General features: G+C 46.2%; 1 protein-coding gene across 3 annotated transcripts in view; it reads left to right on the forward strand.

Moving 5' to 3' along the window:
• CATSPER4 (cation channel sperm associated 4) overlaps window positions 1-15,069 on the forward strand; it is a 34,689-nt gene extending 19,620 nt beyond the window's left edge. For 2 of the 3 annotated variants that reach the window (XM_081015757.1, XM_081015759.1), the window contains 7 exons: window positions 411-488; window positions 2,173-2,223; window positions 4,180-4,224; window positions 5,979-6,023; window positions 8,020-8,130; window positions 12,167-12,211; window positions 14,167-15,069. In XM_081015757.1, the coding sequence (XP_080871883.1) occupies window positions 411-488; window positions 2,173-2,223; window positions 4,180-4,224; window positions 5,979-6,023; window positions 8,020-8,130; window positions 12,167-12,211; window positions 14,167-14,193 (402 nt within the window). In that variant the 3' untranslated portion in view covers window positions 14,194-15,069. The remainder of the gene's footprint in view (window positions 1-410; window positions 489-2,172; window positions 2,224-4,179; window positions 4,225-5,978; window positions 6,024-8,019; window positions 8,131-12,166; window positions 12,212-14,166) is intronic. The other variant, XM_081015758.1, reaches the window with a different exon arrangement.
• The last annotated feature ends 1,780 nt before the right edge of the window (window positions 15,070-16,849 follow it).

Raw genomic sequence — 16,849 nt, forward strand, 5'->3', positions numbered from 1 at the left:
GAACCCTGGGAATTGTAGCTCTGTGGGGATTTATTGGGGGAATCTATGGATGTTTAAAGTGGTATGAAGCCAAATGCATCTAAATCTAAATCTCAGGTTCATGGGTTTGAGCCCCACGTTGGGCAAAAAAGATTCCTGCATCGCAGGGGGTTGGACTAGATTTTATTTTGGGGAGCCAAAGACCCCCCAGGAGTCGGCTCCTATGCACAGACCTCTCATTTGCTCCTGCTCTGGCTCACCAAAAACCTCCATCTCTTTTACACATCGAAATGGACACAGGTACATGTTCTGGGTCCCCAGTCTAGACATGGCCACTGTACCTCTGTGGCCCAAGCCAGCAACACACACACACACACCCAAAAAATTCTCTCTTAAGATTGCCCTCATTCTTTGCCTTCTTTCTCTGGCAGATGAGCCCGGACGTGGAATTCCAAAAGGGAGGGGTGAAATCAGCTGCCATGAGAGTACGGCGGCAGTCTGTGACTCCGGTAGGTAGATCAGCAGCTTGTGGTCCTTCTCACGTACCGCAGAAGAAACAGGTCCAAGGGGAATTTCTGCACACAGTGCAAAGTTAGACTGTGGAATTCCTACCTCCTCCTCGCAAGAGGCCGTGACGGCCACCAGATTACATGGCGTTAAAAGAGGATTTGATAGTTCCAGGCTATCAATGGAGACGAACTTTGATGGCTATGGTCTGCTTCCTCTGTCTGAGCCAGTAATATTCTGAATGCCAGTCGCTGGACGCCACAGCGGGGGGAAAGGGCACTTGAGCTCAGGTCCTGCTTGCAGGTTTTACACTGGCATCTAGGGCTGGGCAGTTTTCAACATCGTGATGTATCGCAAGCTAACCATTGTGATATACCGATATAACATGACCTCAAGGTCTGGGGCTGTGGAGGGAGGGAGGGAGGAAGGAAGGAGGAAGAGCAATCTCCTGGTTGGGCTGTCTGCCCTGGCGTACCCAGCAATTGCCTCTTGCAGTGGCTGGGCATGAATGCTTTGTTTTAAAGCTCTGTCTGGCGATATATTGTCATTCTGAAACAGTCGTCGCAATCTGAACTTAAAATCAGTTTCAGACGATTTATTGATATACCACCCACTCTGGTCGGTCACTGTGAGAAGAGGATCTTGAGTTAGGTGGCCCATTGGCCTGATCCAGCAGGCTCATCTTAATTTCCTTTTTCGTGTTATGCTCTAAGTGGTTTTCATACTGTGAAATCACAACATATATATATATTATTATTTATATACCACTTAATTCTCGAAACCTCTAAGCTACATACATAAAATACTCATTACAATACTGATATAATCAGATGTGTTGCTCTGTCCCAGTTCCTGCCACTTGATCCAGAAGCTGCAGTTAGTGCAGCTCTTTTTTGGTGCTTGCTAAAAACATTCCTTTTGTGACAAGCCTGCCAATCAGAAGGCCAGCGGTTTGAATCCCCGCAACGGGGGGGGGGGGTCCCTGCTCCTGCCAACCTAGCAGTTCAAAAGCACATCAAAGTGAAAGTACATAAATAGGTACCACTCCGGCGGGAAGGTAAATGGCATTTTCGTGCGCTGCTCTGATTCGCCAGAAGTGGCTTAGTCATGCTGGCCACATGACCCAGAAGCTGTACGCTGGCTCCCTCGGCCAATAAAGCGAGATGAGCGCCGCAACCCCAGAGTCGTCTGCAACTGGACCTAATGGTCAGGCGTCCCTTTACCCTTTACCTTTACCCAGATGCTTAGAAAGCTTAAGCAATTTTAATCTGCTTTAGTATTTTAACTTTTGTATGTTTTAAAGGAGAGTTGTAAATTTTTATTGATTTTACTGTTTTGTTTTTTGTAAAACACTTTGAGGGGTTTGGGTTGTTTGTTCGTTTTTTACAACTGAGTGGTGTACACATTTTATGAAATAAATAATAAAACAGCAGGTGGAAAATGTATGCAGATTTATCTTCTTTTTCTAAAGGCATTTCTTCTTTTCTGGCAAGGCACAAACAGTGACCCTGGAAGAGGAGAACACCAAGCTGGGATTAATTGGTCATCTCCGGATACCATTTAAAACTCTCCCCCCACCATCACCCACAAAAAAGCTAGTCAGGGTGCATAAAGCTTAAATAATATTCCACCAGCTGCACTCTTTTCCCTACTCATGTTTTGTATTTTTCTTGTTTCTCCAACAAGGTGGAGAAGGCAACAAGACCTCCAAAGCCTGAAGCTCATCGGTTGAGTTTGGTAAGACTTAAGAAACCTATACTGTGGATGCTATAACATTCATTATTCATATCAACATACAGCTTTCCCATGTGTTCCTGTGAGTGACAGAGAGGGTTTTCAAGCTGCTCGCTGAGGGCCCCTCTAGGCTGGAGTGAGGGTGTTTGTGGGTGTCTTCTGCAACATTTCATTGCTGCAATAACACCGCATTGTTGTCGTTTAGTCGTTTAGTCATGGCCGACTCTTCGTGACCCCATGGACCAGAGCACGCCAGGCACTCCTGTCTTCCACTGCCTCCCGCAGTTTGGTCAAACTCATGTTGGTAGCTTTGAGAACACTATCCAACCATCTCGTCCTCTGTGGTTCCCTTCTCCTTGTGCCCTCAATCTTTCCCAGCATCAGGGTCTTTTCCAGGGAATTTTCTCTTCTCATGATGTGGCCAAAGTATTGGAGCCTCAGCTTCAGGATCTGTCCTTCCAGTGAGCACTCAGGGCTGACTTCCTTCAGAATGGATAGGTTTGATCTTCTTGCAGTCCATGGGACTCTCAAGAGTCTCCTCCAGCACCATAATTCAAAAGCATCAATTCTTCGGCGATCAGCCTTCTTTATGGTCCAGCTCTCACTTCCATACATCACTACTAGGAAAACCATAGCTTTAACTATATGGACCTTTTATATGGCACCATCGGCACATCATTCCACTTTATCTTAAATGCTTCTCTGATGATACTCCTTTATTGCCACCTGGAGGGGCACTGTGGGTATAAGTGATCACACATTGCAAGATCTCCCACGATGGGAGAGCAGCTGCCCATCCTTCGCCATGGGTTCTGACAAGATTCACAAATTGTGCAGAGTGATCAGAACGGTGACAGAAGCTGGCGGTTGTGCCCTAGTCCCCCCCCCCCCTTGGAGGTTACATTCACATGGAGCTTTGAGGACCAAAGAGGGCTTGCCCTCCAACATGCTCTGTAGGAAAATAGAGTAAGACAGTCCCTGTTTAAAAGACAGCCTCCAATGACCTCAGAGCACAGGAACCAGACTGAGGCATGCAAATGTCAAGAAATGGATAAATGAAATAGAACAGAAAACCTCCGCTCCTTCAACCACATCCCTGGCCTTGGTTCTTACTTCCCACATACAGTAACCCTCTTGGAGGGTGTTCCCAGTCTACGTGTCTGGAAAATGTGTGACTGGAAAATTGGGACATTCATGCCAGCCTCATACCCCAATGTCCACATGTCTACACAATGTCTAAAGGGGAGCACGTTCAGCTATAAATGCATAGGCTCCTCTTTTAGTCATTCATTCATTTAATATCCCACCTTTCTCCCAGTGCAGGATCCAAGGTGGCTCACAGCATAAATCAAAACAGATAACTAAATACAAACAATTTGAATATATATATATAGAGAGAGAGAGAGAGAGAGAGAGAGTAACCCTATTAAAAATTGAACAGAAAAACCTTCCTCCTCCAAACATAAAATTAAGAACATCATCCATCTGCACAAGACACTGCCACAACAGCCAGTTGGTGGTCAAAGACCTTCCAGTGAAAGGAAAGCAGAGAGGGCCTAGCTTACCATGGAAGGGAGCTCCACATTCTGGGAGCCACCACCAAGAAGGCCCTTGCATTGTTGCCAAATTTTCCTGTGAAGATGGCGGGGCTGAGAGAAAAGCCTCCCTGCAAGGTCTCAAAACCCAGGTGGGCTCCTATAGAGAGGTATAGTCCTTCAGGTAGCTTTGACCCAAGCCATGTAGGGCTTTGTAGGTCATCCCCAGCACTTTTCAGATGGGGGGTGTGCCGGGGTGGAGCCAGCTGGTGTGGTCCAGGCTTTTCCCTCCACACACTCCTTGATTGTAATGGGTTGGGGGTGGCTTTAAAAGGTGGTTGTGGCAGAGCCAAAACAAGTTTTCTTTGGCGGCACACTTTCCATTATACCTTGTGTTTCTCTTCTTTGCTCCACCACACTGTAGCCATCAGAGGCTCCACCGAAATCTTCGATCCATCGGTTGAGTTTGGTAAGGCTGTAGAAACGTATCAGTTAGACGATGTACAGCTGACACCTTTTTGGTGCATGCCTGTGAATGGCATAGCAGGATATTAAGCTGTTTGGCTTAGGGCCGGGAAGGGACCAAGTCAAGCTCAGCGCCATCATGTGGTGGCATTTTGGTCATCTTGAGATCCAGTGGATCCAAGCCCACCATAGTCACTCCCTATTCCTGGAGTGTCCAGCTATGGGGTGATGTCTCCCAGCAGTACTTCACACACACCCCTTGCCCTGGTAGTACTTCCAGGTGACTGGGGGCGGCCGCCGAGACCACATAACACCGGTCTTGAAAGACCTACATTGGCTCCCATTAGGTTTCCCAGCACAATTCAAAATGTTGGTGTTGACCTTTAAAGCCCTAAACGGCCTCGGCCCAGGATACCTGAAGGAGCGTCTCCACCCCCATCGTTCTGCCCAGACGTTGAGGTCCCGCGCCGAGCGCCTTCTGGCGGTTCCCTCATTGCGAGAAGCAAAGTTACAGGGAACCAGGCAGAGGGCCTTCTTGGTAGTGGCACCTGCCCTGTGGAACGCCCTCCCACCAGATGTCAAAGAGAAAAACAACTACCTGACATTCAGAAGACACTTTAAGGCAGCCCTATTCAGGGAAGTGTGTGACATCTTAGTGTATTTTTGGTCTTTGTGGAAGCCGCCCAGAGTGGCTGGGGAAACCCAGCTAGATGGGCAGGGTACAAATAATAAATTATTATTATTATTATTCCACCCAGTACTTCTGCTCCCTTTCAGCAGGCAGAACCAGAAACTCCACACCAGTGGGAAAACACCAACACCAGTCCACGGGGCTGTGGAGGCTAGTGGAGCTCCCTTCACTGGGTGAAGGGAAACCTCTACCTCAATCAGAGCAGTGAATTGAGGGTGTTGGATCGCACCCTTACTATATGATTTCCCTCAGTATCAGGGGTGGAGAACCTCTGGCCTGCCACCAGTCCATCTTGGGCAAGCTTTGCCCAAGAGGTACAGACTAGGAGCCTTTCCTCAGCTTTTGGATGCGACTCCCCCATTTTACAGATGATGAAGATCTGGGGAAAGTGGAGGCTGCTCCATTAGGGAAAGAGGGGCACTGCCCCACGAAGCTGCCTGCCTTCTTACTTACAGCTGGTCAGAGGGTAGCTCTGCCTGTGATTGGCTCCACTGGCCAATGGTTTCTCTGCCTTCTGCCCTACCAGTCCCAATGGGCACCAGCCAGTACTGACTGGGAAACGGAGCAATAAACGGACAGGTTGGGGGGAGCAGAATTGTGTCGTGCAGACAATACTGAGCAAGATGCAGAGGGTCTGATTCTGCATACAGCAGCACCCTATGTCGCCATGGTTTTGGATATTCACGACATGTTGGATTGTCATATCAGAGAGCTGTCACATGTGAATGTCAACATCTAACTTTGGGCATTATAATCCCCCATGCATGTACCGTCATATCAGAGATGGTGTGCTAAGACAAGGGTGTGAAATGTTTTGCAAAACCTTTTACTGGATTCTTTTTTTTACTACATTTTTATATTGTGCATTTACGTTTTGCTTGTGGTTTTCCTATTGTAATTTAATGGTGTTGTTACATCAAAAGCATATAACTTAAAGCCATAATAATAAAAGAGGGGTGTGTGTTTTTGTCTTCACACGAGAAGCAAAAATGAGCTTCCTTTGCCTACGCGCTTTTCCTTATTTAGGTTTTCCATTTTTCTCTTCTTCTTTTTCTCCACACCCCCAGCCGGGACCATCTGTATCTAAAGTTCCAAGTACTCAGATGACTTTGGTAAGTCTGTAGAAACATATATTGCGGAAGATACCACTTTCATTATTTACCCCCTTGGCAGCCTTTTAGTGCATGTGGATGAGTTGATGAAGAGGAGTTTAAAACTGTTTGGCTTAGTTAATTAAACCCAGGGCGCAACGTCCTGCTTGAAATGTCCTTTGTCACCTCAGACTGTAGATGAGGAAGGGAGGCGGGGAATCACAATTTTGTATACTGCCCTAGGTAAAATAAATAAAAGCCTTCAGCAAAAAACAAAGGCACCCCGTTTGTCACATTTCCATCCCCTCACATGAATTTCAAATTCTCACCATTTAGATAACACGACGTTCGGGTGTGGGAAAGCTTTGGCCCTCTAGACATTGCTGAACATATCTGAACTCTCTGCATCTCTAGCTGTTGTCCATGCTTGCTTGGGCTGGTGGGACTTGGAGTTCAGCAACATCTAGGGGGCTAAAGCTTCCTGACACCTGCACTAAGGGCCCACCCACACCCCCATCTTAATGTGGGTTGTGAAGCCCTTGCACCTCTTTTAGTTCCCTCTCTGCCGTGTGGCATTCTCCTCCAACGACCGCTGTCCTCCATTTTCATTCTGGGGGTGTGGCAGGGGTGGGACCAGAGAGGTGAGGGGACTGGATCCTAAGCCTGTTCCACTCAGGCACATGATCGAGCAACCTGGCCTAGACCACTATTTTCAAGGCTTAGTTTTCCCTTTGCCCAGCTTTAGGGAACAGGGTTTGGATCTGGTGTAACATTACACTGGATTAAGTTTCACCAGCTTGGCTTATGCCAGCTTCTTGTGCGTAGGATTGCTCCCTTAGTCAGTGTAAATTCTGTTCTATGCCACAGGCACTGGGTTGAGGGGGTAGAATGGACTGTCTCGCTTCAGACACAGGCGGGCAGCCACTTATCCCACAATGTAGCAAACAAGAAAAAAACAACCACCCTGCAAGTAGAAAGCTGCTTTATTGGGAGCAGCTTGGCTGCACTTTTTCTCCCTGCTATGGTTGTTCTTTACTTGCATGGAGACACAATGCTCCCCATGTCTTGTTTTGTTTTCAAAGGCATACTGAGAGATGGGGAAGCAACCAGGTGCTATTGGACTGCAAATCCCATGCCACCCCTAACCACTGGGCACACCAGCAGGGGCTGATGGAAGTGGCATAGTGGTTCAGGTGTTGGCCTGGGACAGGTGTGGGGAACCTTGGCCCTCCAGATGTTGTTGAACTACAATTCCCATCAGCCCTGGCAAGCCTGGCCTGGCCTAGTTTCAGACTATTGTAAGATCAAACAGGTTTTAGGTGGGAAACAGCTGCTTTTAGAGATTTTTCAAAACATGTGTTTCCCCTAGCTCCGGAAACACAATGGAGGCTGGTTCCTTTGGGTCAAAGGAGCACTGCTCCAACTTCAGTATGCCCCCTTCTGCCTGCCTTCTTATTTACAACCAGCCTAGGGTGGGGTGGCAGCACGGCCTGTTAGCTTCCTCCTCAGCCTAAGTGTCACCCTTGGAGAAATCAGCATGGAGGGGCGGGGGCGGGGACTAGAATCAGTTGGCTCTGCCTATCATTGGCTCTGGCCCTACCTACCACCCTGTCAGTTCCAAAGGGCACCAGCCAATACCGCAACAATGTGAGTTGTAGTGCAAGGGATGGTCTCTGCATGAAAAGAGCATTTGGAAGCCTCTGATCTTTGACAGCCCTGCGTCTTTGATGGCCTCTGGTGGCCACAGGAACTAGATTTTATTGGGTGTGGGAGGTAAGAAAGTGCAGGGAGGGGTGCAAATGCAATCAGATGTATTTAACAGAATCCAGGGAGCCTCTGGAGCTTCAGCCCCATTCCAGCCCAACCCTCAGTGCCGCACATTAGGAGCCAGGAAGAACCATTGTTGGAGGGGATCCCAAAGGTCATCCAACCCCCTGTGATGCAAAGAGTTTTATTGCTGCCTGTGCACATTCTTACTGGTGTTTTGCATTTTCTTCCTTGTTTCTCCATCCCCCAGCCACCAAGGTCTAAGGACAGCAGCCGCAAGCTGCCACCAAGCTCTGAGGACAGCAGCCGCCAGCCGCCACAAAGCTCTGAGGACAGCAGCAGCAAGCCTCAGGATAGCTTGGTAAGAATGTAAAGCCAAACACTGCAAGATGAAACAACATTGGTCAGCAATCCCCTATGCAGCCTTTCACAGTGGATGCACATCTCTCTTGTCAAATTTAGCAAAGGAGAAAGATAGGAGATAGAATATTTTTTTTTTAAAAAAAAAAAAAGTACAGGGAAAAGTATAACAACACCCACAGTCAGCTCGCATTGAGAATGCAGTAGCGACCAGTACTTCCAGCTAAAATTGGACATAAAAATTGTTATAAGCCTTCCAGATGTCCAGAGAGGAACCCACGTGAAATTGGTGCTTAAAAATATATATTCAAATGTAGCAAGGGCAGTGAGGTCCTCAGACCATTGCCTAATGGATGGTGGGCATTTATCCTTCCAGGCTCAAAATTTAAGTCTCCTGGCAACCACAAGACCTCACCACATTCACTTTTGCTGTCTTGCTGTTTATCCTCACACAACAGGAATATAGTTAAAAAGAACACGGTCATCCTCCAAATGTCAAAGGTTTGGCCAGTGTAAGATTTATATGGACAATAGCTTCAGACCAAAAATAATATATCACTCGCCATGCCTTGATGAGGCCTTGTCAGCGCTGAACTTCCATCACCTCTCTGCACAAGAAAGTGATACGATACGATACAATACGATACGATATCTTTATTGTCATTGTCCCTTGCGGAACAATGAAATTGAAAACTACATAAAAACTACATAAAACTACCACAAAACTACATAAAAACTACATAAAACATTCAAAAACCCCTAAAAACTCTAAAACCCCATTTTAAAACACACTATACTACAGAAACCCCTTATGCTGCGTTTAGAACCAGAATTGCATTAGCGTAGAAACTGTTTTTCAGGTGGCTAGTCCTGGCCTTTATAACCCTATACCTTCTTCCAGAAGGCAGAAGCTGAAAGAGATCATTTCCGGGGTGTGTACTATCATGTGCTATCTCTGCCGCTTTCTTATGGCACCTGGCAGCATAGATTTGATCTAAGGTGGGAAGAGTGCACCCAATAATTGTTTTGTTGTATAGGAAGTGCCTTCCTATACAAATGTTGTGAAGTCCAAGCAACCAGAAAGAACCATTTTTGCCTGTTCAGTCTCTGTTTCATATCTAGAGAAGCCACGAAGCTCACCAGGTGACTTCCAGCCCATTGCTGTATCTCAGCCTAAGCTGCCTCACAGGGGTCTTGTGGGGATAACCTGAAAATTCAGAGAGCCACGAACACCACCTATAGCTTCTTGGATGAAAAGTGGGATATCAACGTAACAAATGTAAAACATAAATAAATATAATTATAATCAATCAACCCATGCCACTCGTCCCCAATTCAGAATGGGACCACAGCAGAACGCAAAGGGTTAAAAATGTCCAGAAATATAATTTTAGTTTTTATACTGGCAGCATCTCAGAATTCTGTTTTTTGTTGTTTTTTTTAATTATGGGATTATTGTTGCCATTTGTAGGTGTTTGTTTTTCATGCTGATACTGTATTATTTAATTTTGTGCTCTATTTTATTTTTTAAACTGAATTGGACATAGAATCATAGAATTCTAGAGTTGGAAGGGATAATGAGGGTCATCTAGTCCAACCCTCTGCAATGCAGGAATCTTTTGCTCAACGAGGGGCTCGAACCTGCCTCTCTCAGATTAAGAGGACTAAGTTAGTACGTGACTAATGAATGTAAAGAATAGATCCATTTTTAAAATGAAAGCCCCACCACCACATGGCCTGGGGTCCAGCTGGTGGGGAGGAGGAACATCTACAATTCTACATTGTTTGTGACTAGTGTTAAGCTTTCTACTCAACTGGCAAGGTCGGGGAGCTGTCCAGTGAGCCACTGATCAATAGGTTTCAGATAGCAATGGAGCTGTCCAGCACAGCAAGATAAGAAGCTGCATCGGCACTGGTTAGACCCCCAACTAAGCAGCCCTACAGCTAGCTCTGCTGTTCCATCCCTAGTCTTGTGGCCAGAATGAGAAAAGGCTGCCTAAATCCATCTGACATCAGGACCCATTAAAAGCAGAGGAGAGCAGGAATATCTGAGATAAACTAAGGTTACCAGATTTCATCCCCCCGCCCCAATGAATCTAGGGACACTTTTCAACTTCAATAAGAATGATAGGATTTTGTCAGGAGACTGATTTGTAAATCCAGGTACTGTCCCCGGGAAACGGGGATGTCTGGTCACCTTAAGATAAATGCTTTGACCCATGGACACTTTCCCAGTCGTATAGGGAAGTCCAAAGGGTGCCTCCTTGCTTTGGAGAGGCATTCACTGGCTTAAAGGAGGACTGGGGGACCTGTGCTTCTCCAGATGTTGTTGGACTCCAACTCCCATCAGCCCCAGCAAGCATGGGCAGTGGTGAGGCATGATGGGAGTTATAGTTCAGCATCTGGATGGCCGCATCCCTGGCTTAAGTATGGAGGTGTAGATTGGAGGCAGGGCAGTGGGTTCCTGATAAAGCTATCCTAGGCATGTCTCCTCAGAAATCAGTCCTATTGAGTTCAGTGGGGTTGGAAACCTGTGGCCTTCCATTGGAAAACAGGAAGAACAGTGGTAACTGCCTTATACTGTCAGGCCAATGGTTCATCTAGCTAGCTCATTATAGCTGACACTGACTGGCAGTCGCTCTTCAGGGTTTCACATGGGGAACTGTCCCAAGTCTACCTCGAGATGATGAGGATCGAACCCAGAACTTTCTGCATGCAAGGCAGATGTTCTACCACAGAGCCACAACCCTTCCTCTATTATCCCCCAGATGCTCTTGGACTCCCGTTCCATCAGCCTCAGCCAAAACATCCAATGGTCAAGGATGATAGGCGCTGTAGTCCATCAACATCTGGAAGGCCACACTTTCCTGTCCCTGCAGCAGAGGAATACAACCAGAAGAAGCTGTTTCTCATACTTTTAGGGGAAGGCAGGTTCTAGGATCCAACAAGAGCTGTGCGGGGGAGGGGGGATGTCCCTGGATAAAACAAGGACACAAATACCAATTGCTATATTTGACAGAACACAAGAAGCCTCTGTAGCTTCAGCTGAGCATGAAGAGATGGAAATGGTTTCATTCATTCATATAGCTCAATAACACACTGAATTAAAGCTAGAGAGAAAAGCGATGCAATTACCGTACATGAAAACACACACACACACACAAAGACACAAATTTGGGTTGTTGCATTCACTATTCCTGGGAATGATACTAAGTGTTGATATTGGATATTTTTGTGTTGTGAATGGCCCTGGGATCTACAGATGAAGGGTGGTATACAAATTTAAGAAATAATAATACGAAATAATGTTGGAGGGTAGCAAGGTGTCCTTCGGAAAATAAAGATTTGCTTTGGTTATAGATATCAGGAAGTCGCTGTCAAGCTCTTAGGATATTCTGACTTAAAACTGAAAAGTTACTAAGAATTGCAAATAGTAGAGCACCTCACAGCAGGCATTTGAACATTGTTAGCACCATTTATATTATGCATAACTTATATGCATTCAACTTGTGCACATTCAGCTTTATGCACCTGGGGAGGGGGAAGGGGGGCAGAACAGGGATGGGCATCCAGGAAATTTGTTTTTTCAATCCCACCTGCTGTTGAACCCAGTGGAGTTTTGACTATACACAGTTTCACATATACCTGAGAACATAGCCCCTGCAAAAGTGGGGAGATTGTATTATGATAATTTTTACAGTGCAATTGAAAATGAATCTCTTGCTGTTTTTTCAGCAATAGCTACAGACCAGAATTGACAAAGCCACACAAATCCTTATTTATCCCTTTAAAATATTTCTGTTTTCTTACCGTAACCATCCTGACAGAGTTAATAATGAATATAAAACCAATGCTTTATCCAAACTGTGTTCATTTGGCTCATCCTATATCCCCAGTAATGCTAACAATGGGTTTGGTATCAATTCTTGTTTGTTGTTAATTTCCATGAACACCACCTCCTAAAAAGAAAGGGTTTCACGTATTCTGCCTCCCCCCCCCCCATTTAACCTTTTCTTCTTTACTTCTTCACACCATAGGCTGTCAGGCCAGGATACAGGGCTCGCAGGCGTCGGGAAAGCATAGTAAGACTTGATAGACATATGTATTTCAGATGTATATTTTTATATTTACAGAATTATTTTTATGTTATTTATATTGCTGCACACCATGATGTTATATTGTATGAATTGGCAGTATATAAATTATTTTATAAATAAATTCCCTGCAGGGTTGCTGTGCGAATTGTCTGTTAAAGAAAGAATGAAACAAACAAAAACAGAGTCCTGTGCCACTTTAAAGATTAATGAATTAGGCATAAGCTTTCATGGACTAAAGTCCACTTCATCAGATGTTCTCTGCTGGCAGCAATGTATATATGTTGGGAGGATGGGGTATAGAGAAAGAAAAAGGTTAACAGTGGATTCAAACGGCAGTAGAATGTAGAAAGTACAGATTGTGACAATTGAAAGCTCAATCGTCTGCAAAATAAGCACTATGATCAATTGGTGATACAGTTATCCTGGCGTTGGAAGGACAATAAAAATAGTACTGGGAGTGGAAACCATGGTCTATATTGATGCCCAGATGAATATAATCAAACTGTATTTGCAACTCATGCTGGAGTCCGCCCTTTGAAATAGCTCTGTAGGTGAATGGCAGCAGTTTTATTCTTAGTCATATTTTGCTTCTTCTTCTTCGTTTCTTCACCACCACCATCCCCAGCTGGGAGTAATGACAACAGGATAGACTTTCTGGTGCACCTGGGGGCAAGATGATGGTTTGGGGGGTGGCATGTCAGGCCTGTAGCGCACCTGGGGTTGTGTCCAATGTTAGTCCTACTCAGAGCAGAGCCACTACTAACACAAAGAACATGAAAGAACACGGCTAACTTTGGTCCGATAGATAAATAGATAGGTAGGTAGGTCTATTCTGTATGGAACTTCACTGGATACAACTCTCAGGCCTGATCTCCAATAGCTGGGGAAGCAGCTACTGCTGCTGTCCCCAGCTTCTGCACCCTGTATTGGTTGCCTCAGTCACTTTGCCTAACAGTAGGGCTGGCCCCAGTTGTAACCCTGCTGTGAAAAAGGCAAATTCCATACTGGGGATCTTTAGCAGAGGAACTGAGAATAGAACTGCTGGCATCATAATGCCGTTGTACAAATCTGTGGTGCAAACATATTTGGAATACTGTGTACAGTTCCGGTCGCCTTATCTCAAAAAGGATATTGTAGAGTTACAGAGATGGAAAAGCTTCAGAAAAAGGAAGCCCAAAGGATCAACTCCCCGATGGAGAAAGGTTGCCATGTTTGGGACTTTTGCTTTAGAGAAAAGGCCAATAATAATAATATACTTTTTGTACCCTACAAACATCTGACTGGGTTTCCCCAGCCACTCTGGGTGGCTTTCTAACAGAGCATAACAAAAGCACAACAAAGCAAAACACTACACCTTAATAGAGGTGACATGATAGAAGTTTTTTTAATAATTAGGCACGGCATAGAGAAGGTAGATAGAGAAAAGTTGTTCTCCCTCTCTCATGACGCTAGAACTCACTGACACCCAGGGAGGCTGAATGTAGGAAGATTCAGCACTTTCATGCAGTGCATAGTTCAATTATGGAACATGCTCCTGCAAGAGGCAGTGATGGCAACCCGCCTGGGTGGCTTCAAAAGAGGGATAGGCAAATTCATGAAGGCTGTTGATGGCTACAAGCCATGTTGGCTCTGCTTCTGAATACCAGTTGCTGGAGACAGTGGCCTTGTGCTTGTGGGTTTCCCATGGGCACCTGGGCAGCTGCTAGGAAATGAGGAGGCTGGAATAAATGGGCCAATGGCCTGATCCAGCAGGCTCTTCTTACTTTCTTGCTTTTTCCTTCAGGGGACTTTCTGAAGCCTCTTGATCATTTTGGTTGCCCTTTTCTGCATCCTTTACAGTATCCTTTTTGAGGCCTTTTTAAGAGATCTATGAGCCTGGGCATGCACCCCAGGTTATTAAAAGTTTCCAAACTAACCACACATTTTTATTTTAATACCAGAAACCCCCTGAAAAACCAGGAGAGTGAGGAGAGACAAATGCACAATCAGGACTACAGAGACTTGCATATCATGGGAAAACAGCATCCAAGCAGAGAATGCAAAAAGCAGGAGTCAAGTGGAGGGAGAGGCTTCTGAGTGGAGGCTGCATCTGAAGAAGTGTCAAAAGGGGAAGGGAAGAACAGCTTCAGCACTCATCACCCGGAGAAGGAGCTATCAGCATACGTACCAACCTCCAGTGATATCCCTACTGCTAGAGCATCATTCCTTGGACGTGGGCCACTAAGGAACTTCTCTTTGTATATATATGATCCTCAGTGTGTTCACACTTTGCTTCAAATTTCTGGCCCTTTCCATGTTGGCACTGAGTAGGAATTATGCCCAGGTAGTGCCAATTTGGAGGACATGCCCCTGGCAGCAGACCAGATCATGGCATAGCATTGGGTTGCTTGAATTGTGGACAAGTCCAAGAACAACATACACAGCTTGGCTCTGGCCCATCAAGAAAGAACCCAGGACACGTTCCTTAGCCAGGTTCTGGGTCATCTTTTCTGCTACATACAGAGATGCTAGCGGGTCTTTTCAGTAAGACCTTTTGATTCCAAGCTCTTCTCTTCCAAAGCCTCAAGATGTTTGTTATGCTCTCGGCCCTGCATTTTCCAATGCCACCTAGGATCGCGTCACACGCAGAGGAATAAGGAAAGCTCACTTGCTGCTTTGCATTCTCTGGATTTGGGGATGCCGCCTAGTTCAGTTGCCCTTTAAAATGAACTTTGCCCCAAAGAACTTTGTGAACGTCACAAAATAGATGGGGGGGGTATAGATGCAGTATGTTAATCAACTTTCAGAATTGTGCTGGCTTCAGAGTCGCAATAGAACAATAAAATACTGAATTGAGTGTTAGAGCCTTTATGTTTATGAAAAATTGCTGCTTATGCACCAGTGTGTGTGACTGGATCCTGGCCTGTATATTTCGAATGGAGGTATTATAATAAGTTTTTTAATTGTACAGTAAACTATCACAGGATAACATGTTATGCAGAGTGGTATACAAATACTTCGAATACGATTTCTACTACTACTACTACTGCTACTACTAATTAAAACAGAGTTTCCCAAACTTTGGCTCTTCTGGATCCTCCAGAAAACCTATTTATTGAGCATTCATGGCAGAACATTTCCCCCCTACTTACTGTAAAAGGGAACTAGCAGAACTTCAGCCAGGCAACATTACAGTAGCAAAAATAAGCAGAAACTAGAATGAGAGCAAAGGTTAATTTCTTGCCTGCTGGTCTGCAGAGCAATTAAAGAGCTACAGTTTTAAAGACATGCATAGACATGAAAAGAGGAAAACGACACCTTTGAAGTCCACAGTGCAAAGAGCAACTTTGAGGGAGGGCTTTTTGGCAGGAGGAGCAGGGGGGAAAGTTAAGTTCCCTCTCCCTGCCTGCTGTGATCCCAATATTGCTCAGCACCTCCCCTTTCCAACAGCTGCTATTTGCATTTTTCAAAGAAAAAAAAAAGACCTTGCACATTACATGCAAAAAGAGATATTCACCTCCTGTCTAGTATGGCCCTCAGTGTCCCTTGTGGAAAGTCCTTATTCAGAGCAGCACAAAGAACAGGGAACATGATTGTTGCAACCAGCAGAGGGCAGTGATGCCATTTGTCTTGCTCACAAGCAGTCCAGGGTGTGGCAGTGCCTGTCAGCATCCTCAGTCTCCAGTGTTTGGTTGGCGGAAGAGTGTTGTCCTGGTATATCTTAGCAGGGAGGAGGATGGGGACCAAACTGGACTTTGATTGCTCTGCCCATCAGGGGCTCTGCATCCAGCTATGGTGGTCTTCCTACCAGCCAGCCACCACCACCACCACTTGGCATTCAGGAGTGCAGCTGCAGAGATGGATAACCTGTGGCCCTCCAGATGTTGGTGGACTCCAACTCCCATCATCCCTGGACCTTGACTGATGGCCACACTGGCTGGCACCGATGGGAGTTGGAGTCCACCAACATCTGGAGGGCTGCACGTTCCCCACCCTGCTTTGAGAGCCCACCCACTCAACTTTCCTCAAAATGAGACCTATTGTGGCGTAAATGTATCAGGATAGATAGATCAACCACAAAGTCAAACCCCACTTCCCCATATTGACAAATGGAAGATGGAGCCCTTATACATGAGCTTCAAGAGGTGCAAGGGCTCACATCAGAAGTGGGATTGGGGGGCAACATAGGCAGCTGTCAGATAATGAGACAGACCACTGGGCCCTGGCTTAGTAGTCTATACACGGGCTGGCAGCAGCTCTCCGGTATTTCAGACAGGGAGTCCCTGGAGACGGGAGGGATTGTTCTTGGGACCTTCTGGACGCAAAGCAGATGAGCTACGGGAGGAACATCGATAACCCTGCTTTCCAAGCCCATTTATGAGCGTGCACCCCCTCGCCATGGGCCTCTCCTTTGTTCAGAGTCCACCGGGCGGTCCAGCGCGCCTCTCTTCCCCGGTCACCTTGCGGGTTTCGAGGGGCTCGCGGGGGAAGCGGACAGACGGAAGGCCTGCCCCCCAAATTCGCAACAGGTAAGATGCGCCTGCCTCCCAGGGAACCCGGCACTGGGGATCGCCACTGCCAAAGCCTCCGCCGGCCGCTTTAAGCGAGAGCAAGCAAGGCGTGCAAAGGGAGACCATCCCAGGG

The sequence above is a fragment of the Podarcis pityusensis genome (assembly GCF_964106645.2).
Source record: "Podarcis pityusensis genome assembly, chromosome: 8".
Lineage (NCBI taxonomy): Eukaryota > Metazoa > Chordata > Lepidosauria > Squamata > Lacertidae > Podarcis > Podarcis pityusensis.